The sequence below is a fragment of the Delphinapterus leucas genome, chromosome 3, assembly GCF_059928025.1.
Source record: "Delphinapterus leucas isolate spDelLeu-1000000601 "Yukka" chromosome 3, BTC_Dleu_Yukka2, whole genome shotgun sequence".
NCBI lineage: Eukaryota > Metazoa > Chordata > Mammalia > Artiodactyla > Monodontidae > Delphinapterus > Delphinapterus leucas.
In genome coordinates this window covers 60,733,102-60,760,909 of record NC_143131.1, presented here as the reverse complement: position 1 = coordinate 60,760,909, position 27,808 = coordinate 60,733,102, and the positions used below count along the sequence as shown (strand labels likewise).

General features: G+C 37.5%; 1 protein-coding gene across 6 annotated transcripts in view; it reads left to right on the top strand.

Annotated features, from left to right (window-relative positions):
• CERT1 (ceramide transporter 1) overlaps positions 1-27,808 on the top strand; it is a 126,302-nt gene that overhangs the window by 80,494 nt on the left and 18,000 nt on the right. For 4 of the 6 annotated variants that reach the window (XR_016392707.1, XM_089909031.1, XM_030759710.2 and 1 more), the window contains 4 exons: positions 17,872-17,958; positions 20,030-20,122; positions 20,629-20,706; positions 26,983-27,078. Coding sequence is in view for 5 of the 6 variants with exons in the window: in XM_089909031.1 (XP_089765157.1) it covers positions 17,872-17,958; positions 20,030-20,122; positions 20,629-20,706; positions 26,983-27,078 (354 nt within the window). In the remaining variant the exon portion in view is untranslated. The remainder of the gene's footprint in view (positions 1-17,871; positions 17,959-20,029; positions 20,123-20,628; positions 20,707-26,982; positions 27,079-27,808) is intronic. The other 2 variants (XM_022594826.3, XM_089909030.1) reach the window with 1 other exon arrangement.

The following is a 27,808-nucleotide window of genomic DNA, read 5'->3' as shown; positions in this document are numbered from 1 at the left end:
ATTGTTTTCTTCATTTCTATTTCATTTATTTCTGCTCTGATTTTTATGATTTCTTTCCTTCTACTGACTTTGAGTTTTCTTTGTTCTTCTTTCTCTGGTTGTCTTAAGTGTAGGGTTAGATTGTTTATTTGAGATTGTTCTTGTTTCTTGAGGCAAGATTGAATTGCTGTAAACTTCCCTCTTAGAACTGATTTTGCTGCATCCCATAGTTTTTGGGTTGTCGTGTTTTCGTTGTCATTTGTTTCTAGGTATTTTTTTATTTCTTCTTTGATTTCTTCAGTTATCTCTTGGTTGTGCAGTAGCACACTGTTTAGCCTCCATGTATTTGTGTTTTTTGCAGGTTTTTTTTCCCTGTAATTGATTTCCAGTCTCATAGCGTTGTGGTCAGAAAAGATGCTTGATATGATTTCGGTTTTCTTACATTTTCTGAGGCTTGATTTGTGACCCAAGATGTGTTCTGTCCTGGAAAATGTTCTGTGTGCACTTAAGAAGAAAGTGTATTCTGCCACTTTTGGGTGGAATATTCTATAAATATCAATTAAATCTATCTAGTCTATTGTGTCATTTAAAGCTTGTGCTTCCTTATTTATTTTCTGTTTGGATGATCTGTCCATTGGTGTAAGTGATGTGTTAAAGTCCCCCACTATGATTGTGTTACTGTCGATTTCTCCTTTCATGGTTGTTAGCGTTTGCCTTATGTATTGAGGTGCTCCTATGTTGGGTGCATAAACATTTATAATTGCTACATCTTCTTCTTGGATTGATCCCTTGATCATTATGTAGTGTCCTTCTTTGTCTCTTGTAGTAGTCTTTATTTTAAAGTCTATTTTATTGGATACGAGTATTGCTACTCCATCTTTCTTTTTATTTCCATTTTCATGGAATATCATTTTCCATCCCCTCACTTTCAGTCTGTATGTGTCCCTAGGTCTGAAAATGGGTCTCTTGTAGACAGCATATATATGGGGCTTGTTTTTGTATCCATTCAGCAAGTTTGTGTCTTTTGGTTGAGGCATTTAATCTGTTTTCATTCAGGGTTGTTACTGATATATATGTTCCTGTTAGCATTTTCTCAATTGTTTTGGGTTTGTTTTTGTGTATCTTTTTCTTCTCTTGTGTTTCCTGCCTAGAGAAGTTTCTTTAGCATTTGTTGTAAAGCCGGTTTGGTGGTGCTGAATTCTCTTAGCTTTTGCTTGTCTGAAAAGCTCTTGATTTCTCCCTTGAATCTGAATGAGATCCTTGCCGGGTAGAGTAATTTTGGCTGTAGGTTTTTCTCTTTCATCACTGTATGTGTATCCTGCCACTCCCCTCTGGCCTGTGGAGTTTCTGCTGAAAAATCAGCTGTGTTATTTTTTGTTTTCCCCTTTTTGCTTTTAATATTTTTTCTTTGAATTTAATTTTTGTTAGTTTGATTAATATGTGTCCTGGTGTGTTTTTCCTAGAGTTTATCCTGTATGGGACTCTCTGTGCTTCTTGGACTTGGGTGACTATTTCCTTTCCCATATTAGGGACATTTTCGACTATAATCTCTTCAAATGTTTTCTCAGCCTCTTTCTTTTTCTCTTCTTCTTCTGCGACCCCTATAATTTGAATGTTGGTACGTTTAGTGTTATCCCAGAGGTCTCTGAGATTGTCTTCAATTCTTTTCATTCCTGTTTTCTTTATTCTGCTCCTTGGCAGTTATTTCCACCATTTTGTCTTCCAGCTCACTTATTCGTTTCTCTGCCTCCGTTATTCTGTTACTGATGCCTTCTAGTATATTATTCATTTCAGTTATTGTGTTGTTCATCTCTGTTTGTTTGTTTTTTAGTTTTTCTAGTTCTTTGTTAAACATTTTTTGTGTTTTCTCAATCTGTACCTCCATTCTATTTCTGAGATTCTATATCATCTTTACTATCATTACCCTGAATTCTTTTCCAGATAGATTGCCTATTTCCTTTCATTTATTTGGTCTTGTAGTTTTTTACCTTGCTCCTTCACATGTGACATATTTTTTTTGCCGTCTCTTTTTTTGTGTGTGTGTGAGTGGGATTGTGTTCCTGTCTTACTGGTTGTTTGGCCTGAGGCTTCCAACACTGGAGTTTGTAAGCTGTTGGGTGGAGCTGGGTCTTTGTGCTGAGATGAGTACCTCCGTGAGACCTCACTCTGATGAATATTCCCTGTGGTCTGAAGTTCTCTGTTAGTCCAGTGGTTCCAACTCGGAGCTCCCGCCCTAGGACCTTTGGCCTGACCCCCAGCTCGTGAACCAAGATCCCGCAAGGCACGTTGGATGGCAAAAAAATAAAAGAGAGAGAGAACAATAACAAAGTAAAAAATAAAATTAGGAAACTAACAGATACATTAGAAAGGATATGAAAATAAAAATATAGGGCTTCCCTGGTGGCGCAGTGGTTGAGATGCCTGCCAATGCAGGGGACACGGGTTTGTGCCCCAGTCCGGGAAGATCCCACATGCTGCGGAGCGGCTGGGCCCATGAGCCATGGCCGCTGAGCCTGCGCATCCGGAGCCTGTGCTCCACAACAGGAGAGGCCACAACAGTGAGAGGCCCGCGTACTGCAAAAAAAAATACAAATAAAAATATAGATGAATCAACAACCAGAAGGTACCATAGTACCACAGTAGTAAAAAAGAGGGGGAGGGAAAAGAGAAAGCAAAAAAAGAGAAAAAAACCGGGGAAAAGGCCTTGGCTGTGGAGGGCGGGGCCTAAGCAAGGGTGAGGTTTGGGTGGTGGGCAGGGCCTATGCTCAGGACCCACAGAGTTGGAAAAGGCCCTGGGGGCTGTGGGGGAGGGTGTGTGTGGCTTAGGCTTAAGGAACAGAAGGGACCCAGGCGTGCCCCCCACCCCTGGTCTCAGAGGGCAGGGGACCTCACCTGGGAGTCCAGCAGACTTCCTGGGCTCAAGTCAGCAGGGAAAACACCCTCCTTCTCTCCTGCTCCTCCTGTCCTGGAGGGCCCCTTCCACCTGCCTCTTCTGTTCTACCCTCAGCCTCCTTCCTATGACCCCAGGACCAATGCGGACAGGGGAAGGGGGTGTCCTTGGAGGGCAGGGGACCAGCCTGGGATCTCAGCAGACTCCCCAGGCCCAGGTGGGTGGGACAAACACCCTCTGATGAGCGGTAGTATTTTTAAATTGCTAAGCTGTTATCTCATTCCTTCTGGAATGTACAAAAATTACATAATTAGCTATTGTCTGGGATTTTAGAAGTCTAGATTACTGAAATACTAGCTGTTACAATTTTAACTTTTATTCTGAAGCTGAGCAAAGTCTTTTGCTATTTTAGGTTTATTTTGGGGAGGACTATCAGCTTTTAAAAATTACCCTATTTTTTTCATATTATAAATAAAATAGATGTACATTATAGGAAGATTATAGAAAATACAAATAAGCCTATCTTTTTAATTTAACAATATGTGGTACCCATTTATCTCCTACAAGCAATATGTAAGTACTGTATAATTTTATATTTGTTTATCCCCACTTTGGTCAACACAGATTATATTTCAGGGGAGAGAGCAGGGTGGAGAAAGGAGGGTCCTTGTGCTAGGTTTATGTGTTTATTAGTTTTTTAAAAAATTGCTTGATCGATGTGATTTAGGCTTTCTTTTAAAAATGTTTATTGGTCATTTGTATTTCTTCTTTAATGACTCTCGTACACATCCCTTCACGTTTTTATTATTAGAATTTGGGTGTTTTCCCCCTATTGATTTAGAAGATGGGCAGGATTGACTTTATTTCTCAATTATTTTCTTCTTTTTATAGTTTAAAAAAATCTTTTTAATTGTTCATTTTGTCATATAAAAGTTTTATACTTTCTTGTAATTAACTCACAGTCTTTTGGTACACTTATCTCTACATTTTTTTTCATGTTTTAAAAAGCATTCTTTTGTCAACCTAAAGAGGTAAACTGAGACATGCTCAAATTACCAGAAATTGAGTTTATTTCAGAACAGCAGAGGAATTACAATTCGGGGAATGCATGCAGTACCAAGTTACAGGCAGTTTTGTTGAGGGTTTGGGGCAGGTTGTATTTATGGGCAAGGAGTACAGAGAAGGAGAGTCTAGCCAGAGTCCAAGCAGTAAGTTCTTTGGCTTGAAGATGGGGAGAGATACTTGGTAGATGGTCATTGGTCAGGAGATAAGGCTCAGTCTTCTGATTATCTGGCATTTATGGGAAATCCTTCTCTCAGTTCTTAAATTCTGTTCTTCAGAGGGTGCATGCATAAAATTCTCCATTTCAATCTTTTGGCCACACTGTGAAGCATGTGGGATCTTAATTCTCCAACCAGGGATTGAACCCGTGCCCCTTGCATTGGTAGCAATGTGTCTTAACCACTGGACTGACAGGGAAGTCCCATCTGGTTCCATTTTAGATCAAAATCCTTTCACACTCTACTTCAAATAATCTTCTGTATTTTCTGTTCTTTTTTTTTAAATGGTCTCTCCTAAATATATTAATATATCTGAATTTTTAAAAATTATGGTGTAGGGCTTCCCTGGTGGCGCAGTGGTTGAGAGTCTGCCTGCCGATGCAGGGGACACGGGTTCATGCCCTGGTCCAGGAGGATCCACATGCCGCGGAGTGGCTGGGCCCGTGAGCCATGGCCGCTGAGCCTGTGCGTCCGGAGCCTGTGCTCCGCAATGGGAGAGGCCACAGCAGTGAGTGCCACTGCAAAAAAAAAAAAAAAAAAAATTATGGTGTAATGGAGGAATCTATATTTTATTCCAGTGGCATTTGTTGAATAAACCATCTTTTTTCCAGCCATTTGAAATGCATCTCCCTCTTTCTCTTTTAATGAAGAAAGTAGTTAAGGGCACTTCAGTTCTTTTTTCACCATCTTCCTGTTGATGAAAAATTAACAAAGAAATGGAAAATATATTCTAGTCTTATTGAGAATTACAAGCTAGGAACAGCATCTCAGAAAGCTCTGAGAACTGTTGCATCCATTAGAAGTGTTTTTTAGACAGGATGTACATCATATCAAATGACGTAATAGTGACAGTTTACACAGTTCACTTCTGTAGGTACAAAGTGGTAGGTAACCTGACTCTTTACAAGATTAACAAAGAAGGTTATCTTTTAAGAAGTTTTTTTTTTTGTTTTTTGTTTTTTTTTGTGGTACGCGGGCCTCTCACTGTTGTGGCCTCTCCCGTTGCGGAGCACAGGCTAAACGGCCATGGCTCATGGGCCTGGCCGCTCCGTGGCATGTGGGATCTTCCTGGACCGGGGCACGAACCCGTGTCCCCTGCATCGGCAGGTGACCTCTCAACCACTGTGCCACAAGGGAAGCCCCAGGAGTTGTCTTAATGCTAGAAGAATGTTGCAGTTTAGGATTGGGCAGGTATTTTTGCCGATGGGGAAAATTTGGTCATGATGCATAATGCAGATATACAGTACACTGTAGAGGGAAAAGAGGGGGCCAAAAGGCAGAGAAAATTTTTATGTTAAAATTTTTCTTTTCTTGCCATAAAATATGAATTTTATTTCACAATTTCCTGTTTCTGATCATTAACGTTTCGATGGAATGCATTAGGTGATCAAATATTTGGTCCCTTGATGCCAGGGTGGTTGCTTGCCTGCCATTGGTCCATCGTGTCCCTCAATGTTGGGTCCTAATAGCCCTGTTCTCTTTTTTGGGGGGATGCGGGGTGGGGTGGGGAATTATACTAGCAGAATGTTTAGCAAGGACTGAGAGCCAATTCTAGGCTGCCCAGTAAGACAAGACAATTCCCCTCACATGTGCATTATGTATGCCTATTATTTTATAGAGCACTGTAGACATGATCCAAAGTTTTAAGTTGTTTACACATCATTATTTTACTATGAATAGGTGATACACAGCATGAAAGGCAAGAAGCTATCACCTTGTAAGTTCCACAAACTAGTTTAAGTTGCCAGTAGAACCAACAACATCATTAACAAAGATTTAAGCCAAGATCCTCCTGAACCAAACCCTTTTCCTAGTATTTCCCCTAAACTGGGAAGAGGATTTTTCAGAGTGGAAATTTGACTCTTTTTTTTTTTTTTGTGGTACGTGGGCCTCTCACTGTTGTGGCCTCTCCCGTTGCGGAGCACAGGCTCCGGACGCGCAGGCTCAGCAGCCATGGCTCATGGGCCCAGCCGCTCTGCGGCATGTGGGATCTTCCCAGTCCGGGGCACGAACCCGTGTCCCCTGCATCGGCAGGTGGACTCTCAACCACTGAGCCACCAGGGAAGCCCTTGACTCTTTGTATGTTATAAGATGAGTTAACAAATATCGTGGCCAAATGGTCATATCATTGGAAACCTGATAGAAACCAGTGTGCTCACATTACAGATTGACATCAGAGATTGACAGGAGCTACCCATCAGTGACCTTGAGCCCAAGGGAAACGAATAGTATATCTTCCTAACCAACCTGAGGAAAGCCAAGGTCATAAACTTGTTCCATAAAACCATTGGGTCCTCTTAGGGGCTACCCAGTATTCACCATCTAATGAAAAGTATTGTTTATGACCAGGTTCAGAACAGGTATCATTAATTGGCCAGGTAAGACTTGAAGCTCCTTGATGGGCAAAGCCCAGGCCTTCTACCCCTCAGGTACCTGAGGCCGGGGGTCTACCCCAGTCCTCCCCCCACCCCCTGGCTCCTAGAACAGCCTCCCTGGCCCCAGGGCAACGTACCAGGCTGGCACTGCCCTCTCCACCACCCCCCAGCTGCCCTCAGCAGTCTTCCCTTGTGCACAGCCCTCTGTGCTGTCCACCCCTCCCTCTGGCAGGTAGCAGGGCAATAGGTGGGGAGGAGCTGCGGTCTGTGAGGACCAAGGTGGGGCTCAGGCCCTGTCCTCCTCCCCAGGAGGGGCTCCGTATGCATTCCTTGGTGCTCTCTGAGTGCAGCTGACATCCTGCCCGTTTGGAGCAGATGCCTGTGTGCATGTGTTTGCGTGTCTGTCCAATGTATATTGTATCTTAGCTTCCATTTTTAAAATTGTTCTGTACAGAGAGATGCAGCAGGGGGGTGGGAGGGCAGAGTGGACAGAGGGAAGCCACCCTGCACCCGCACTGGGTGTCTGGGGTGGGAGCAAGAAGGCTACAAAGGGTCTGGCCTGGCCCAGGCCCCACCTTGGGCTCAGCACGAAAGGGCTTTCAATGAATTAAGTGAAAACTTTTTTACAAAAACGCAAAAATCAAAGCTCCAAACGTATTAGAAATAAAATATGAACTTGCAAAAAAAAATTAATTGGCCAGGTAATAGCATCTCACTTAGTGATATTGGCAGTGATACTAGCTTGCACAGTGCTAGAGTTTCTTTCTTTTAAAATAAAATTTCTAAGGGCTGTCCAGTTAGAGCCTTGGAGAGGAGAAATCTACCAAGGCAACCTGGGAGTACTGGACATAGGTAATTGGCCACAAACCCAGTAATTAGATTGATTTTTTTGAAACTTGCAAATGATTGAGCTCAAGCAAAAGTGTGAGGAGAAAAAAAAGTGTGAGCAGTTGTCAAAGTAATCAGTATACAGACCTAGTACAGCATCTTGGATCAGCTGTCTTCTTCAGATGTCTTCTGTTGCTGGTCTGGTAGTGCTGTTCTTAGTCAAAGTCAGGTGTCAGAAACAGGAGTTGCAGTTTATTCAGGAGAGGAGGCCTGATACGCAGTTTATTCAGGAGAGGAGGACTCCTCCAATATGGCTATAAAGAGTCCTTTATCTGATACCTGTTCCAGTATGAATAATCTCCTGGTTGCAGGTCATGGCACATCTGATCTTCATCCAAAGTTAGGTTACTGTGATAAGCTTCAGAAACAAACTTGGAGTGTCCTTTTAATAACTAAACTTTATAATAATATAACAACAAGGAAACTATCTGGGAAATGAGTCTTAGGCAGTAGTAAATAAAGACCTCATTTAATAAAACTAAAATTTAATATCCACTGAAACATAATCTATTTCTCTCTAAAATTACCCTAATTTCTACCAAATGTAGCCACATTAAGACTAATTGGTTTGCAAAATGTCTGGTTAATTGACAACCTAGGCTCTTTAAATTGGCTGTGCTGGAACTTTTCACAAGGAATCTCAGGTTGAACTTTTAAAAAAAAAATTCTCAGGGCCAGGAAAGCCACACTAAAGGCATGTCATAGATTCCACCTGTGACAGCTGTAGATTTGGGTGCTAGGTTTGGGTGAATTTCTCTCTTCTCATAGTCTCCTGAATACCTTGAGATTCCTGTACCTGTTAGGAGGTGACCTTCCTTATTACCTGAGACAGTTACTAGGAACCTAAGAGTTTACAGATTCTGAAGGGATCAGGTAGAGAGAAAAGATAAATGTTTCAGTTCTACATACAGAGTTGTGATTTAAAGGTTTCTTTATATCTGGAAAACAGATTAAAAACAAATAATATTTCAGACAAAAAACAAAAATTATATAACCATACTCATAATTTCACTCAGTCTTATGTGACTAATCCTTTATCTTAATCTTCAGTTAATGGTTTTATGAAGCCATCAGGTTTTCCATCAGAAGTCTTTAATTTCTTACCCAGTTCAGTGGTATGATCTGAAAGTTATCAGAAACCTATACTTGTCCAAAAGTCCTTTCTGTGAATCTTCTTCAAGATGAAGCATTTTTGCAAAAACTTCAGAGTAAAATAATAACTGTCCATAAATGATAAAAGATTCAAAAAGTCAAGGCTAAAGACCTGATTACAATGCCAGTTGACAAATAAACTTGGTTACTGTTGTGACATACAATTTAAGATAATTACTAGAATTATGACTGATAACATTTTACTAGGACATACCAGATTTTTAGGAGTTCTATATAATTTCTAGAATTTCTATATTAATAACATTTACCCATATGATATAACCTGAGAAGTTTTATCACCACTCAAATTTGACAATGCTTCCCATGTAATTTAACATACCAAATAAGACTATTAGTTTAATATTCCTCTCTCTGGGAGGGAGAGAAAACAAATATTTTGAGGCATACCAGGGACCCTTTGGAAAACCTCAAAGTTAACTAGATGTCCAGTGAACTTCATTTAGAATTTGATCTTTGGGACATTTGTCAAAAATATCAAAAAGTTTCAAAATACCTAGTTAAATAGGATCATAGGTCACTGTGAAACAATACCCATTCATTTAAGCAAAGTGACAATAAAAGATCTCAAAGGTAATAAATCACTTAAAGGTAAAGAAAGTCACACAATCTCTTACCAAAAGCAGCTCAATATTTTAAGAAAACTTTGTGCTCTTAGAAAACTAAATTCTGGTTTTATACACTTTACCTTTAAAAATCATTTTCTTAACTAAACTCAATCTTAGCCAATCCTGACCACGTACAAAACTCTTTTCTCTGTTCCTTTTCCTCGACCCTTTTACAACTTTCTGTATCCATATTATTTTGTCCCTTATTTTCTTTTCCATTCAGAAACAACCAGCTCTAAGACAAAACTACCCTTTTTTTCCTTTAACAAAATGCATTTCCATTCCTTATACCCTCTTTTAGTGAAAACATACTTCCCATTTTCCTTGGATACTGAAATGTTTCCCTTATTATTTTAGTAGCTTTAGTTACACATATTATAATTCTTAACCTTAAAACATAGTTTCTAGCAAAAACTAAGTAAGCAATTATGAACTGTCTTTTCCGTTAGTATTCTTCAGATTGGCAAGCTTATAAATAATATTTATGGTTCTAGAAAACATTCTCTTTCTTACAGAAAATGTCTTAATGTGACATCAAACATATTAATAGTCCTAACTAACCTTAGTTTCTTTGAAAAAGGAAACCTATGCTCAGTAATTAATGTCCCAGTATCTTAGCTGGAAATGACCTGGGTATTCGATGGATTCCCATTATATAAGTTAATTTAGCACAACTCTAAAGTTTCAAGTTACCAAAATCTGGAAAGAGTATTTTAGATAGACATCCCCAAAACACAGTTATTCCTAAAGAGTTAAAAGTTTCATCGTATTGTTATTTTTTCTTGCTGAACAACTTTCTAACAAGAATAATAAGGTTTTATTTGATTTCTAGTATACCTAGGTACAATAAAAATATTATACTTAATGTTGATGACTCTAAAGACATGTCTGTATTAATTAAACCAACAAGCTTAAGCTAACTTTAATACCAGATATTAATTCAGTACTGAATATTTCCTAGATCACATAAGCCTGAAATTCATTCTAGCCAGGTTCTTTTGTATTTCTCAATATTTATATAAGTGTTTAATTTCCTTTAAGCCAATTAAACAGATCTCTTTTACAAATTAATTTTTGCAGTACCACACATCTACAACACACCTATGTAAATATGAAGAAACACACAAACAGACACAGAGACCTCATAGTGCCCATTCCAAAATTTCAGCCAGGAATCAGGTGTAACAATATAAAACCCTCAGTTATAAAAGAGATTGAATTCAAATTGGGTTTCTGGCAGATGGAACAAATCAAGATCACCTATCTAGATTGCTAAAACCTTTTTACTAGTATTTATGAGAAGACACTTAAGATTTCTATTTGTGATTAACAAGTCAAGTATCAAGTTATTTACCCTCCCTCAAGGCCAGAAAAAATTTCTTTTTCTCTGTTTACAAGCCTCTTAAGATAAATAAGGGGACATTTTGGGAGTGGTAAAAAGATTGGTGGGCTTTGGATTATTTCTGGAGCCATACCTCTGGTCCTATAAAGACTAGATTTGTAAAATAAGGACAGTTTTTTGTTTTTGTTTTTTTCTCAATTGGGTGGCCACCTCAGTGGTTTCAAAGGACTGACATACCCCTTCACCTTTGTTGGAATGTCTTACTTTCCCTCATGTAGCTTAGGGAAGAAGCAGCACCACCCCCCTCCAAAAAAAAATTACTATCAGGTTCCAATTACCAGCTATGGTCAATTTAGTCAAACCATTGGCTTCCCACCTCCCAACTTGGTAATTAATTTATTTATTATTTTAATTTTAATTAGTTAGTTAGTTGCACCGGGTCTTAGTTGCGGCAGGCGGGCTTCTTAGTTGTGGCAGGTGGGCTCCTTAGCTGCAGCTCGAGGGCTCCTTAGTTGCAGCTCGAGGGCTCCTTAGTTGTGGCATGCAAACTCTTAGTTGCAGCATGCATGTGGGATCTAGTTCCCTGACCGGGGATTGAACCTGGGCCCCCTGCATTGGGAGTGTGGAGTCTTAACCACTGCGCCACCAGGGAAGTCCTGGTAATCTGTTTATAAACACTTTTAAGGATTCTTCCTGGGTTTAAGAAATTATTTAACTGTGGCCCTCAGTTCAGCCTTTGATCTGAAGAGGCTTGCCTACAAGCCTCATGTAGTCCCATTCCTAAAGGTAACCATTTAATAGGATCTTCTGAGTAGAAAGGCAATTCAGACAGGAGATTATTAGTAGATGGGAACAGTAGTTAAAGTTTTAGGTACCTTTTATATCATTAATCTTTTATTAGCTTTTTACAACAAATCTTTCAATGAGGCTATTTTGAAATTTTGAAGGCTTTTGGGGCTTCTGTATACCAATTAAAATAGGTACAATATTTAAGATGAGAGCTCTCTAAAATTTTAACAATTTAGTAGACTTTCCCATTCAAAGGATCTAAGAAGCTAGCCTGACAAATATTTTTCCCTGCTAATATAATTTTAGAAAAGAGAAAAACTCTTACTGCTGTTGAAAAAAATCAGTTTGGGAGTGCCAGAAGAACCTATCTCACCATTTCAGGGCCCAACATCCTTTAGTTCCGATTAAGAACTTGCAAGCATACATAAACCCAGCTGGTATTCCCATAGGTGACTGTCCATCTGGGAGCTGTTTGGCCTTTGAGGCACGATTTCCTATTATTTCGTAGCCTAATTCAGATATGGGATATGAGATATGATCTGCACAGCTTTCTGAGGAGTGTGGTAGATCAAATATGTGCTGCTTCTGAGTCTAGCCCCAAGGAGTTAACCTTGGGTTGGTTTGACTCTTCTACATGGCTCAGTTTCTCCCTGTGACAGTCTAAAACCGCCATGGGTGCTGAGGGCACTAGGTTATCAGCCTCTGTTGTGCCCCGTTGGATGAGCAGTATTTACCTAATGGTTGTAGTGGATCTCCCTTATTCTTCAGAGCTGAGTAATTCAGTCTCTCATTTCACTAGCAAAAGCTTTGTTCAGAACATATATCAACTCATTTTTTTCAACGTAAGCCAAAGTTAACAAAAACCCAGCCACCTATGTTTCCCTGGGCCCCTTGTCCAGATCCCTGAAGTCCTGCCCAAGAACTGCACCAGTGCCCCTTAAGACTCCAAGCCTTAAGTGAAACAGCTCAAATATAATTTCAGGATCGTTACTCAAACAATGAGATCCAGATATTAGGAGAGCTCACCAGAACACCTGAGGAGTACTGAGAAGTTGGTGGGGCTCAGTGGACCCATGCTTGGTACTGAGCACTAGCTCTGGGTCGACTCCAGGTGTTCACTAGTGGGTATCTCTGATATCCTGCCAGCTAAACCATGCATGTCAACAAAAATGAATCAGTCAATCTGAGAAAGAAATGGAAATTTTATTTGAGCCAAATTGAGCACTGTTCTGCCCATTAGAAGTCAAAGCACAGTAATATAAGTTTTTTGAGACAGAGGGCGGTACATCAAATGATGTAATATTGACAGTTTACACAATCTAGTTTTACAGGAACAAGGTTGTAAGTCATGTGACCCCTTACAAGATCAAGAAAGAAGGTTATCTTTTAAGGAGTTGTCTTGTTGATGCTAGGAAAATGTTGCACCTTAGGATTGGGCTAGTATTCTTGGGGAAGATTTGGTCAGGATGCATAATGCAGATATACAGTACAGAGTAGGGGGGAAAGAGGAGGCCAAAGGGCAGAGAAAATATTTTTACGTTTAAATTTTCCTTGTCTTGCCATAAAGTATGAATTTTATTTCAAATCCCTGTAGTATCAAGTTATGTAATTCTTAAATAAGCTAGGGCCTGTTTTTACACTTTTTTCCCCTTTTGGAGTTTTGAACCATCTGTATTTACTTGTGTTCATACTACATTTGCATGGATTTTAGACACTAATTCAAAATATGACTTTGTTTTGGTCCTTATCAAACATTCATGATGTTCTGGTTATTGAACAAAGTTTAAATGTTTCTGTCATCTGTGGCCTCAGAAATTATAATCTTAAATCCGTGCCTTAAGATTTTACTAATGTAAGACACTGCTAGGCATGGGTGATATTGCAAGGAACAAGGTAAACAAGGGTCCTGCCTGAGGGCCTTAGCTGCGTACATAATGGGAACACAGAGTAGTTAACAGGCAATTAGAATAATGTATGTTATGGAACACTTTAACACTGTGAACACAGATACTGAGTCAGGGATGGCTTCCAGATGCAACGAAGTCTGAGCTAAAACCTTAAGAATGAGTCAGCTGAGTATTTGTTCACCAGGTAAATAGCCTGTAAAGTGTTTGCTTATAGGGGCTGAGAAGAAAGAAGACATTTGGAGACCAGAAGAAAAAGAGCATTTTGCCGCAGGGTAACGCAAAGCACTTATCTGTGGAGGGTAGAGCCAATCAAAAGTAGGGAGTGGCAAGACTGGCTAGAACCAGTATCCTCAGGCAATGGGTTTAAGTCATTCTTACTTCCTGCAGTGAGGAGAGTGGACTGAAGTTGACTGTTGTGACTAAGGGCTTGGAGACTTTTTCAGTATTACAGGTGAGAATTGAAGATAGCCTACATGGACAAATCAGATATTTGGAAGGTAGAACTGAAGGGTGCGGTGACTGAATGAGGGAAAAAAGAGGGATTCAAGAACAGGCCCAGGTTTCTGCCTTAGATAGATTGGTATGGAGATGAGGGAAGAACAGGTTTTAGACATGGTGCATCTGAGTTGAAACATTCACTTGAACACTCCATCTTATATATTATTAGATGTAAAGATCTAACACTTAGGACAGAGATGGACAGGCTATGAATTTGGGAATCATCAGAAGATGACTGAAGTCACAGAAATGAGTAAGAATGCTGTGGGGAGAGCAAGTGTGGAACCCTAAGGAGCACTCACGTTTAAGGGGTAGACAGAGGAGGCGCCTGCCCTGGAACCCAAAGAACAGTGCTTACTTAGAGAGGAACTGGGAAATTAAGACTCCCAGGGGAAAGATGGCTCCAAAGAGAGTCATTAACATAAGAAATGCTGCTAATAATTAGGGCAAGTAGATAAAGACTATGAAGTGTCCCATAGATTCAGCAATAAATAGCTCTTTTCTTTGGTAAGCGTGACGAGATAAAAGTGTCTCTTTAAGTTTTTTAATAAAGGAAAATCTATTCCAATTACTTTAGTTCTCCCTCAGATTTTTAACGCTGTAGTTCCCAATTGGTAAACTCCTGAGACTCTGATGTAATTGAATAGATTGAATGAGTATTACAATTTTTTAAAGAGTAGATGTGGTTATGATCAATAGAATTTTTAAATCATTAGAAAATATGTTTGAGTTCAGAATAGATTTGGGGTATTTTATATTTTTCTCATATCAGCAGAGACCAAAGTGATACTGCTGTCATTTAAGTGTCTGAAATGTTTTGGCTTTATAAAGGGAGTCCTTCAGGACTCTTTCATGATCCAGCTGGTCATTAGATGGTTATGTCAGGGAGGAATAAATTTTCCTCTACACTTCTATGTTCTTCTGGCTCATCTAAGAATTAAATTGACATGAGGCAGATTAACAGAAAATCAAAGTTTAATAATATATATATGTGGGAGAGATCCAGGAAAACTGAGTAACTCAATAAAATGACTGAAACCCTCACTTTAAATACCATCTTCAGCTAAAGACAAAAGAAAATATGGGCGTAGTGGTTTGGAACTTAAAAGAGGTGTAAGACAATTCACAGGAAGATGGGAATGCAAATGTTTGGTAAACAAATGTTTGCTGGGCCATGCAGAAACAGTGGGACACACAGTAGGCTCTGGTCTCTAGACCCTGCTGAGTTTTCCCCATAACACCTAGCCAATATTCTTCGCACGTATCTCAGTGATAGCTCTATTCCAGGAACAGACCCTCTATCTAAAATTTTTTTAGGCAGTGAGAGGGGAAGGTCAGAGTTTCTTCCTGAGTCTTTTGGGCCTTAATTGTTTTTAGCTCAAAATAATCCACATGCCAAAGAGACATTTTGGGGTGGTACGTTTTGCTCCCCTGCAGTTATATTCACTTAATGGTAATTCATCAAGATGTGTACTGTTCTGTATGTGTGTTGTAGTTAAATTAAAAGTTGTGGGGGGGGTGTGGTTTGAAGTGACTTTTGAGGGATCCCCATAACTCTACAAGAACTACTACATTGAATCAAGATTTCTGATATGCCTGTGCGAAATGACAGGAGCATTACAGCATAGTTCTTCCCTCTCTTCTTGTGTAGCCCCAGGTTGTGGCAGCGCAGGGATGATGTTGCTTCATACTTTTTAATGGAGTAGTGACGACTTGGGATTTATTCCAGACAGACCCACAATTGTCCACGTGTCTTATTTTGTATATTTAAAAATTGGGGGAACTTAAACCCAAGCCTGCCTTTTCAGCCTTCAGTTTGATCTCAGGTGGCCTCAGCTTGCAGACGCTTGAAGCAGGGTTTCGGTTCCCAGCCAGAGATTGAGGTCGGGTTACGGTGGTGAGAGCACCAAATCCTAGCCACTAGACCAGTGGTCAGTGACAAGGCCCTGGCCCTTCAGCTTTGCAGAAAAGAATTCCCACAAAGATGGAAAGTAGTGAAACAAGTAAAGTGTTTATTAGGAGGAAGAAAAGAGTATACAGTATGTGTGGATAGACACACGGGCAGACTCAGAGAGTCACGCCCTCGTGGTAGTTTGAATCACTTATATGGGGCGTTTCTTCCCGGTTTCCTTTGGCCAATCATTTTGATTTGCCTGGTTCAGAGCCCGTATTTGGTATGTCTCAGGATCCTCCCATGTGTGCATGCACATCTCTTAGCCGAGATAGATTCTACTGAAGAGGCCTACGGGTAGTTAGCATCATTTACTATGGGGTGGCGCCCCCTCCCTTTTTGACCTCCAAGGAGCCTTTCTGTGCATGTGTAGTCAGGGAGGTCTCCTGACTTCAAGAATGAGAAATATGTGTTCTCTTATCTTCTATCTGGGCAGGTCCCAGCCTCCTCCTCCTATTTTCATCATAGAGTATCCACAGAGAACAAACTCCAGCTGTTTGCCCCAGGGGCCCATCTATCTCCTGCCTCAAGTTTAATAGTAATATGAAGCTGCTGTAGAGAGGGATATTTCCCCCTCTGCCCCTCTTGAGTTCTTGTGACTGGACTAATAATAAAATGGACACAAGATAGATTAATAGGAGAAAAACAAATTTTAATTCATGTGTGTGTGGGTCCCACAGAAATGGGACCAAAACAGTGGCCAAAGCAGGCAGGTTTTTTACTCTCAACAAAGAAACAACAAAGTTGTGAGGGCAAAGAAACTTAGGTTTGGGGTGCCCAATTAGTGAAGAATCTAAACAGAGTTTGGACTTGGAGTAGTAAATTTAAAATGTAACAAGATTTGTTTATATAGGTTTCGTGCTTCTCAGACCAGATTCCCTATCTTTGACAATAATGTTGTCCTACCTCCAGATGCAGGGAATACACATTTCACATGAGATTTGTTTCCTGCTTTCAGGGAGACAGGAGTGTCAGAGTGTCCCTCTTGCACTGGCCATTTCTTGAGTAACCTTAATTCAAAATAATCAATGTGCCACTGAGGCACATTTTGGGGTAGTCTACTCTGGGCCCCAACAAAGCTATTGTTCCACTTATAGTCCACTTAAATTTGTTTTAACACAGCAAGATACACACATAGCTTGCTTGTTTCCATTTTGCTATTATTCTTTATATTTTTATCTTCTGATACAGCTGAGGTTCTACTTGCGTTAGAACTACTTGGAGGACTTATTAAACACGCATATTCCTGGTTCCACCCAAGACCTACTGAAAAGTAATTTCTGGGAATGGGGGCCTGGGAATTTTCATTTTAACAGGTTCCCCAGGCAGTTCCCCAAGTGATTGAGAACCACTGCTCTACCATTCTAAGCAGGCTTTCAAGCATCAGTTCAACTTTTTTTTCTCTGTGATATTATTGTCTTTGCTTATAGGAAGGTTCCCCTCAGAAGCCCTATCTGTACTTCTCATTGGCTATAGATCTGCAACTTTGTACTTAAAACCTTCCTGCAATTTTATATGGTTTCCGTCGATAAGTCCTCAAGTCACAGGTACTCAGCTCTGTCACTGTACCATGAAAACAGATATAAACAATACATGAATGAACATGATTATATTCCAATAAAGCTTTATTTAAAATTCATATAATTCCCACATGTCATGAATTTTTTTTTTTTTTTTACTTTTTCCTTTTTTTTTTTGGCCATGCCACTCAGCTTGTGGGATCTTAGTTCCCTGACCAGGGATTGAACCCGGGCCCTCAGCAGTGAAAGCGCAGAGTCCTAACCACTGGACCACCAGGGAATTCCCCATGAAATGTTGTTATTGTTTCCCAGCCATTTAAAAATGAAATTCTGAGCTTAAAGCCCATTCTGAAAGTAGGCAGTAGACTAGAATTGACCCACAGGCCATAGTTCACCAACCCCCTGCTCTAGATTATTGCCCTAACACAGTGTCGGTCAATATACAGTAAGTATTTGAGTACTGAGTGAGTGAATTAATTGTAACACTCTGTGCACTGATTTTGCACAGAGCAATATGTTGTTCATCTTTGTGATAATATTACCTAGTGTACTAACTGATTCAGAAATGTTTGTCAGCTCACTTTTCAACTTTCTCCTAGAGTTAATGCCAGGGTTATCAGTGTTTTCTATTTTCTTGAATCAACAGCTTTTTTTTCCCCTGTATGTCTGAATAGGAAGGCCCAAACAGTTTGATTAATGAGGAAGAGTTCTTTGATGCTGTTGAAGCTGCTCTTGACAGACAAGATAAAATAGAAGAACAGGTATGTATATTATTAAAAATTATTAAAAATCCTTGATGTATGTTATTCATATAAATAGAATTTGAAATCATGATCCTAATAACCTAAAAATGAACTCTCGTCTACAGTGAGTCACAAACGTAGAAGAATCTTTATAAGTCACTTTATTGACCAATTTCCGAGCAATAGAAAGAAGACTAATGATTGTTTAAAGCAAGCATGCATAATTAACATGAAATTAAATGGAAATATTCTGCCTGTTCCCCTTGAAGTATCCAACCTATTATCATTCTGTTAATACAAAGTATATATTGGCTCTGAGTAAAACAGTCTCTTTGAATTTCTCTTCACCACCAAGTGCCATATGAATTCAAAAGGAAGATGACCAAGAATTTATTTTTCTTCTATGTTAGTACCATTCAGTTTTTATTATTAACTCATTTATTGCTTTCACTACCTTCACCTTAATTACTTCCTCACTTTTAACTTTGCTCAATGTTTTTTCATCATTAAATTCACAGCAGTTATACCCAGCTCCTTCTGTGGAAATTGAAGGAAGGCATTTCTAAAATCCTTTAACTCTAGTTTCAAGATTAATTTGATCCTTTACCTTTAATTCTGCAACAATGCAGTTACCATATATTACCACTAGATGGTACTTAAAGATGAATTTAAGCATCTTGCAAGTAAATCATATGTGTATCAGTTTTATACTACAAATTAACTTGCATAGAAGAATTGGCTTGTTTATTCCCTCTGATTGCTAGGGCAGTCATGGCTATTATGCCCATTTACTGATCTATCTATCCGAGGGTAAGTCATCTGCAATAGTGGCTGTTTGCTTTTCATGCTTATTTTTCCCCTGTTTTTTATCAGTGATGAAAAGTTTGTCACATTAATTTATAAAAGCTTATTGCTCATTTTTTATACCCAAAAGATGCTACACAGCACTCAATAGAACTTTCAGTTCCTAAATAAGGTCTAGTTTTGGATGCCAAAAATATCTGAAATAGCATCATTGTATTTGGTTTTTTAGGGTGTTTTGGGTGGGGTTTTTTTTTCCCCCCTTCACTGTGTTTTCGCTTTTGTTTTAATCTAAGATGTGTTATTTCGTGAAGAATAGCAAACTGTGAGGTCAAGACAAGTTAGTCTTAGTTTTGCCAGTAACTGTGTAGCTCTAAACATATCACTTAAATCCTCTGGGCCTTGGTTTTCTAATCTGTGAAACAAGGAGTTGGACAAGATGATTCAGGTCATCCCTTCTGGCTCTAAAATGCTCCTCCACTGAGTATCAATATGGTGGTTGAGTTGGAGTTGAAGAGAATCAATAAAAACTTCTGTATGCTTTAGAAAAAAGAAGTATTCACAGGGCGATCAACTTATAAATATCAGTCTATTCCTGACACTCTAGTAGATAAAAACAAGTCATTAAATAGACCATGATTTTCTTTGCCTAAGAGCCAGGCACGTTGATATGACAAAGATAATCACACACACAATACAGCATAGTTTCTGGTACAGTATATTTAGTAAATATTTATTGAACAAGTGAGAAGAAACTAGGCAAGCTGAGAAGGAGGCAAGAGGTTAAGTGGCAGCTTAACAAGAGTGAGGTGATGGGATGAAGGCAGAATACCTTCATGGAAAGGAGACAAAGATATACATGATATGTTCTTTTGAACATAACTGAAGCAAACAATGATTATTGGTTCAAATAATACAGCCCTCCAAGGCCCTGATGATGTGGAATGATTGGAATAATTTGGCCAGAGTTTGGATAAGAACATTATTTTGGTAGCAGTGTTAAGGTTGATTCATGGTAAATGGTGCGTGCTGGTATTGGAAATTCTGACCGGGAGCAAAAATAAAAGAACTAATCCTTGGTAGTGTCTACGGAATCCAAAAGAAGAAAATTGGGATACATGAAGTGTCAAGATTTGGCAAGGCTTGTATCTTTGTATCTTTAGAGTAACTTCATAATTCAAATATTTATAAGAACTAAAGTGTTCAGTAATTAAATGTTATATTATCCATTCTTAAGCTGCAACATACACTTCGAAACCTTCCCATTTAACATTATATGTTTTCTTAGTCACAGAGTGAAAAGGTCAGGTTACATTGGCCTACTTCAATGCCATCTGGAGATGCCTTTTCTTCTGTGGGGACTCATAGATTTGTCCAAAAGGTAAGCTAATGTCACAGTTTACTAAAAGTGTATGCTATATTTTTCTTCACTGTTGACGAAACTATCCTGTTATATAAAGTCTTTTTCCTTTTCTTGAATTTAAGTAATGAGATTTTTTGGTATTACATGTTTTCTTCCATATGCATCCTCCAGAACTGTTAGAAATCTTCTGAACATAATGTTCTTTCTTTTTTATTTAAGGGGGAAAGAAGGGTGGGGGAATAGGGAGTGGCTTGTCCAAAATAGTTAACCAGAAGCATAGCCAGTGATATTAGATCTCTTTTTCTTTTGGGGTTAAGTGGTATTATTTTGTATTATTGGAAGCACTGCATTCGATTTTGGAGCATAACACATAATAGGTGCATGAAGTCAGCACTTGCTGCTGAGCTTGTTTCATATAGTGCTTTGTTCTCTCTTTCTTTATCTTGTGTTTGGAAGTTGGTACTGAATGCTCTGTTGTGCCTTTGTTCTGATTACTTGGTTTTTTCTTTGTCTGTCTCTGGTAGCCCTATAGTCGCTCTTCCTCCATGTCTTCCATTGATCTAGTCAGTGCCTCTGACGATGTTCACAGATTCAGCTCCCAGGTACTGTATGAATGTATAGAGTGGACTTGAGACTTTCTGTGCTATATTTCAGCCTGCTTTCCCAGTTCCTAGAAATCTTTTGGTTAGGCCACTTGTTTTGGTTTTGAATTTTAAATAGTAACATCAAGCATTAAAGAAAGCCTTCCTTATCTGCTAAATAGTTCCTCTGTCAGGCTTGCATGTGCCCTTTGTATCCTCTATTGTGAATAGCTTGGAATTTCGCCATATAGGAGATACTCCTGAAAGATTTCAAATTGAATTGAAACGAATAGAAGGTACCTGGTTTTTAACTATCCTGTGATATCTGTTTCTTCAGACAGGATTCAGCAACTTTTGTGGACATGGTCTATAGGATATGTTATAGCATTAAAGCAGGTTTCAAGCCTTACTTCTAACCTAATTTAAAATATCTCATAATATTTTCAACAGGGAAATAATTTTTTAAGTAAAATTTGTCTCATTACCATTATACTAAGCTTCATGGAACAGGTTGCGTTTTGCTTTGGCAAATTATCCCTGGAAATGAGTATTCCAGTCCATATGATAAATCTATGGAAATTGATTTTAAATTATTTAGTATCAGCACGGGTTAGGAATTTAGGAAAGGAAGCTGGATGCTTGCAGTCTCTGCCCTCATAATAAAATCAAAGTATCAATGGAGGAATATTTTTTTAGCATCAGCATTAGGTTAAAAAAATTTTTTTAATCTTCACATATTTGCCATTCAACTTTGTATTTTTATGGTGTTTGCATTTTCTTGGATTGCAGTATGTCATAGTATGTTAAGAACCTGAGCTGTGTAGTCAAAATGACCAAGTTTAAATCCAGTTTCCTGCATGATGTTTGACAACTTTTCTAACTCCTCTGTGCTTTGCTTCTGTCATCTAGCTAGGAATGTGATAGAGCTAGAACCTAGCATGTAGTAAGTGCTCAGTAAGTGAGCTTTTATCATTATAATATTATTTCTTTGAGCTAATCAAAATTATCTACATTATTTTTTCTCTATCAGAGTGTTCCAATAAAAAAATTTTTAAGTCAGTTTAAAACAGGCATACAAATAAAATTTACATTAGTTTTCAACTATGTAATAAATAAGAAAATTAAGTTTAAGACTTAAATTTTTTTCTGACTTTTGTAGTTTTTTTTTCCTTGAACATTTTTGGGAAAGAGATGCATCAGTTCCTCATCAGAAATTACCCTTAGCCAGATTTATTACAGTATTTCTTACCTATTGCTCATTCATTTACGTATGCTTTTAACATAGTGACTTATACTCACAATAAATCATTGACCAAACTAGATTATATTGGGAGACTTTGGTTTATTCTTAATTAAGCTCCACCTTGCATTAAAATAATAAATTAACAGACTAAAAGACATCAGTACTGGTCACCATTTTCCCTTAAAATATAGAAATATACAGGCTATAAATTTTTTAAAATGTAATGAGAGCAAGAAAAGAATTTGAGCCGCTGATAGGTGCCTAAGAATTAGGGCTTCAGAACCTAGACCTGGGCCTTAGCTATAGAGATATATAAAACAGCCAAAAGCCTTTGAATACAGGTGAACTATCACTGAGAAGCAGGTGTCCACATTTTTATAAGACTGTCAAATTGTAGCTTCTTTACCTAATTTTTTGTGTAACTTTTGTGTATAAGTTGAGAAAAATCTTTCTAGTATTTTTTTTCTAATGTATGATGTTTGTTATTGATCCGATTCTGTTTTTAAACTTTTGATTATTCTACTGTTTTATATTCCAGAAGAGGAAATGAAGGAAAACAGCATTGAGGTCTTCAAGTATTTATTTTCCTTGCTAAAGTATTTGTTGTCATTAGCAGACTTGGGCTCTGGCAGTTAACTGTTGATTAATTTGGCTTTGCTATCTACTTATAAGTCTTGGCTCATGACTGTTTTGTTCTTGTTGAAATAATGGTCATAGTCCTGCTTGAGTAAGATATTTAAATGTAGAACTGAGAGATTCCCTGAAAATAACTTCAAATAAAATATGTGACTCTACTAGGAAATTACTAGCAACACGTGAATCTGTATCTGTCTGATGGACAGATGTTGGAAATGAAGTAGCTCTCAATGAAAGTGTATAGAAAGTAGGAAGGACTTAGATTTATAAATGGATCTTCTTGGCCACATTTATTTCTATAACAGTTACCACCTAAAGATGTCACCTCAAAAATCAAAGGGAAATAAAAAGCATCCTTAGTTGGGGGAAAGAAAAAAAGAAAATCAAAGGGTGGGTAGTACATCTGTGGGTTAATATATGATGAGCATCACCATTGCAAAAACAATTCTGCGTAAAGCTTTTTCCCACTTTTGTGCATAGTAACATCATTGTTGTGGTAATTATTTATTTTACCCCTCCCTTTTTTATTGTATCAGTATAAGTAATAGAATGCTAATTTAGCTGAACTAGAAAGTAAATAAAATTACTAGATCACTATTAATATTCTTATGCATATCCTTTTTCCACATATATGTAAATTAAATAAAATCAGTCACATATTGATTACACACACCTTAGTAATTGTTTCTTTCTACCAAAGTAGGTAATTCTATATATACTGTTTTGTAACTAGCTGTTTTGTTTTTTTAAAGCACACATGTAATTAGGCCCATGTTCCCATCAGTAAATATAGGTCTAGATCTCCTTGTATGGATATGAATACTAGATTTACCTACTCACCTAATATTGAACATTTAGTTTATTTTCAGTTAGTCTCTGTTATTTAATAAATAGTGCTACATGGGCGTCCTTGTAAATACAGCATCCTTGTATGTACATCTTTGTACACTTATCCAATTATTTCCTTAGAATATATTTCTAGAAGTAGAATTTTTAGGACAAAGGCCATGCACACACCCAAGTTTTTTATTCTTATTGCCAAACTGTTCATTAAAAAAGTTGAACCAGCTACACTCCCAGGTCAGTTTTCTTTTGCTATACTGACGCTGAATATTATTATTCAGTTAATATTTGCCAATCTGATAGAATAAAAGTGTTATTTTTCTTCTCGGCTAATTGCATTTTTCAGTGAATTGGCTATTCATGTCCTTGACCATTTTTCTTTTGGGTTAACAGTACACTGTTAATTTGTTATTAATAAATTATTGTATCCAACAGATCCCTTTATGACCCTGTAACAATAAGCATAGTTGTATTCCTTTCACATGGGTAAGAAAAAGAGATCCAAGCTCTGTTTGAGCCCTTCTGAGACTTTTGTTCAATACAATTTTGTTGTACCATCAAAGGACACTTTTCTATTAAAGTTTCTATATTAATAATATTAGAAAGATCCAATTAGATCTAGCCTCCTAAAATGGCATACTGAGTGATTCAAATGTGAAGTGAAAGAAAAGGTAAGAATTGGAGTGCCATCACCTTCTATTTCAAATCTGTTTTGTCTTCAGTTTTTTCATAGTTCATTTGGTATGAAGATGCTGTATGTAAGGTGCAAAAAAATCAAGGGCATGATTCCTGAAATTATGCTTAGTGTAAAATTCAGCCTTTTTTTTTTAAGTGATAGATGTTTCTAGTAACATTTTCTAGTAATCAAATTTTGAACCTGATAAGGTAGAAAATTTGGCATATGTTTATTCTTGTCATCCAATTAATGGTCCCTAGTTTCCCACTTATTTTTGATGTAGAGTCGTAACTGAAAACAGTAAATGGAGCATCTTTAGGTTTATATCTGAAATGTGAGTGTGGTCACATGTGCCCAGGTCATTGCCCCTATAGAAACATTGGCTACTGCATATTTTAACATAAAATTCATAATAGTGAAATTTTACCAGTATCATCTTTCTTTTTAACCTTAATGTTATTACCTCAGGGAATATACCATAATGGATAAAGATTCCTTGATGAAGGCTTTGCAGACCTGGTTAGTACAGTAATTGGGTACTTCGATAGTTTCATTAATTTCCTAGGAGCACAGTACTGAATACATCTTGTTTGTTTCTCTGTTGGACTTTTTCAAGCCCTCTTAAGGAAATAAATGAGGACAAAAGACTGAAAACTTTTCCATAGATGCAGTGGTAACTATTCTTTCATCTATCTAGAAAGACAATGTTGAATGCATTTACTGTACATTGTTTCAAACTTAAGTTACCTTCTATCAATTTATATTTGTGGAATCTGGTTTCTATTTGCGCTGAAGCATAAATCAAAAACACCTTGTTTTTCAAACACTTGAAATAACTAATTTAGGAATAATCTCCTAAACAGAAACACAATTACCTGCAATATTTTTCAACAAAAGAGCTAAATGGCACTAAAGGTTTTTTATACAGAACTCTCTTTGTTTTTTAGCAGAATAAAATCCTTAACATTCTTCTTTCACAAGTAATCCATTTAAAGTAGGGCCTATTTGGGGGAAACATTTCTTTCTGCCTCTAATCTCATAATAAATATGGGTGTTCTTAACTCCAGCGTCGTACCTAAAAGTACATACGTATTCAGATCTGAAGATTTTTTAAGATCTTGGGATCTAAAAATCATAAAAAACTTTTCCCAATCATGATGTGACACAGACAAATGAATCAAGCCAGCGCTACTGTTGAGGCTTTATTTATGCATACTAACTGGGGCTTCCTTTGTTCTTCGTCTTTTGGTAATAAAATACGTTTTGTATGTATTATTTGTAACTTGGAGTCCTACATTAGTCATCCTTACCCTCTCAAAGCAGATTTCAAAATTTTAGATGCACAAAGGTTTTTTCCAGTCAGCCTCTGAAGTTATGTTTTCTAATTAAGGCTTTATAAAATTATAGAGGTACTAGTAGTCATGTTTTAAAATTTTTTTCAAGTCTCTAACCCAGCACCATTCACATTAAAGGTTATGAATAAAGAAATAATATATTATGTAATGTTTATTTAGTACGAAACTAGATTGTAGAATTTCCTCATAATCATTTTATCAAAAACTTCTCTGGTGATCATTGCCAATTAAAGAGATACTTAAAGCCATAACTACTTTCAGAAACCAAAATTGCATTCTGAAATCCAGAAAACTTGGTTTACACATCACAATAACATATTGATAACATCCTTTTGTGTAGAAAAATTATATCCCCAGGGTGAATAATTTTCAGATCTCTGCCCCCAAAGCATTCATGTATTTATTTTAAAACACATGTAAACCTGGTTCTTATGTTTCCCTGACAAATGCAATAGACTTTATGTAAAATAAGTAATTAAACTTAGGAATAAATCTTAAAATTGAAGTATATAATATGCATATTTTTCAACTCTTTTCTGCCTTCTCTTAATAATATTACTAGGTAAAACAAAATTATGAGTAAAAGTTTAGAAAATAGAACTTAGAAACTAAGTGTCTATGTGTAGATGGTAAAGGTGCCAGTTCCTTCAGAGATGATCTTTCTGTCACTTCAGTTCTGTTTAAAAATATGTTTCATAATAGGAAGGTTTCCAAAGAACACTTAAATGAAATCTTACCAATAAATCTGATTGAGGATTGTGGGAGTGTGAACTGTTTGACCTTATTTGCTTATAAAAGATGGGTAGGGGTAATTTGATAGTTAAAAACAGAGGTTGCAATTTAAATTTAGTAAAAGAAATTTAGTAAGAAATTTAGTTAGAAATTTAGAAAGAATGAACTATTAATAAAAGGTGATAATTTGCAAATCTTTGTGTGTATGATTATTAGCATTGTCCCTAAAAGAGTTTAGACCAATGAAATTGGAATCAAATATGTAGAGGGATTGGTTATTTTTTAAGTTGGCTTATATTCATGATAAAAGAGGAGCTTATCAGTGAAATAACAAAAATCTTCTTACCTTTTTGTAGAGAAGTCTTGACAAATAACGAGCTTTCTAATATCTCTATATAGTCTTAAATATAGGAACATTGGACTAGGTCATCTCTTTGTGCCCCTTTTACCCTTAATGTTCCATGATTTTATGCTTTAAGACATTATCTCTGTAAGGATGCATTTTATGATGAAGGAATAATTATTTTTTTGGTCACTTGATGCGCATTAGGCCAATATGTTATTAGAGTGAAGCACCTTCCTTCCCCGCATTTCTCCTTCCTGTCATTAACCTGGATATGATATCTGGAATGTGGACTAAAACTCTTCAACACTATATAAAACCTACTTACTAACCTTTGTGCATTTGGTTGCTTAGCTTTCTAAGAACATCATTTCTGAACTGAAGTAAACTGAATACCATTCTGTTTTAGAGATTATGACATAGCTGTTAATTGGAGGAGGATTCTTATGGCTGTATTTTTCTTTTTAAGGTTGAAGAGATGGTGCAGAACCATATGACTTACTCATTACAGGATGTAGGTGGAGATGCCAATTGGCAGTTGGTTGTAGAAGAAGGAGAAATGAAGGTAATTCCCAGTGTATTGTTGTAGGTTGCTAATTGCAGCCCTGTTGCAATCATACTATATTATTACTATTGATATAAGTAAGATAGCATTTAAAATTTTCTATTAAATAAATTATTACATGTGATCAAAGAAGCACTAAATATTGAGAAATAAAATGTCCTTTTGCTTCCCTGGTTTAGCTTTTACATAATTTCTTTATGATCATAATATAAATCTGTGCACAGATCATTCTGTTTTACCTAGGCCATGGAGAAAATAGTTTGGGGGTTTCAGTATGAACAGGTCATAATTAGCTGATGTCTCTCTCTTCGGATATTTGTCTCTTTTAATATACTAAATGTTGTGCCCAGGTGTCACTTTTTTCCCTCTTTGGTCTGTACCTCACTTCTTGGTCTTTCTCTCACTGCATCTTTTTTTGATATTTGGACATTGGTTAGCTAATCTTGCTCACATCCCTAAACACAGAAGACAGTAAGCGCAAGGAACAAGAGATTGAGAGCTGGGTTGAAAAGCAGCAGCAGCAGCATTGAACTTTGGATTACTTCATGCCCAAGGTGCTATGCTAACAATAAAGAGATGTTTAATAAGACTCCCTGCAAGCTGAAACTTTGGTTGGAGAAAGAGGACATTGACATTTAAAAGATTACTTAGGGCTTCCCTGGTGGCGTAGTGGTTGAGAGTCTGCCTGCCGATGCAGGGGACACGGGTTTGTGCCCCGGTCTGGGAAGAT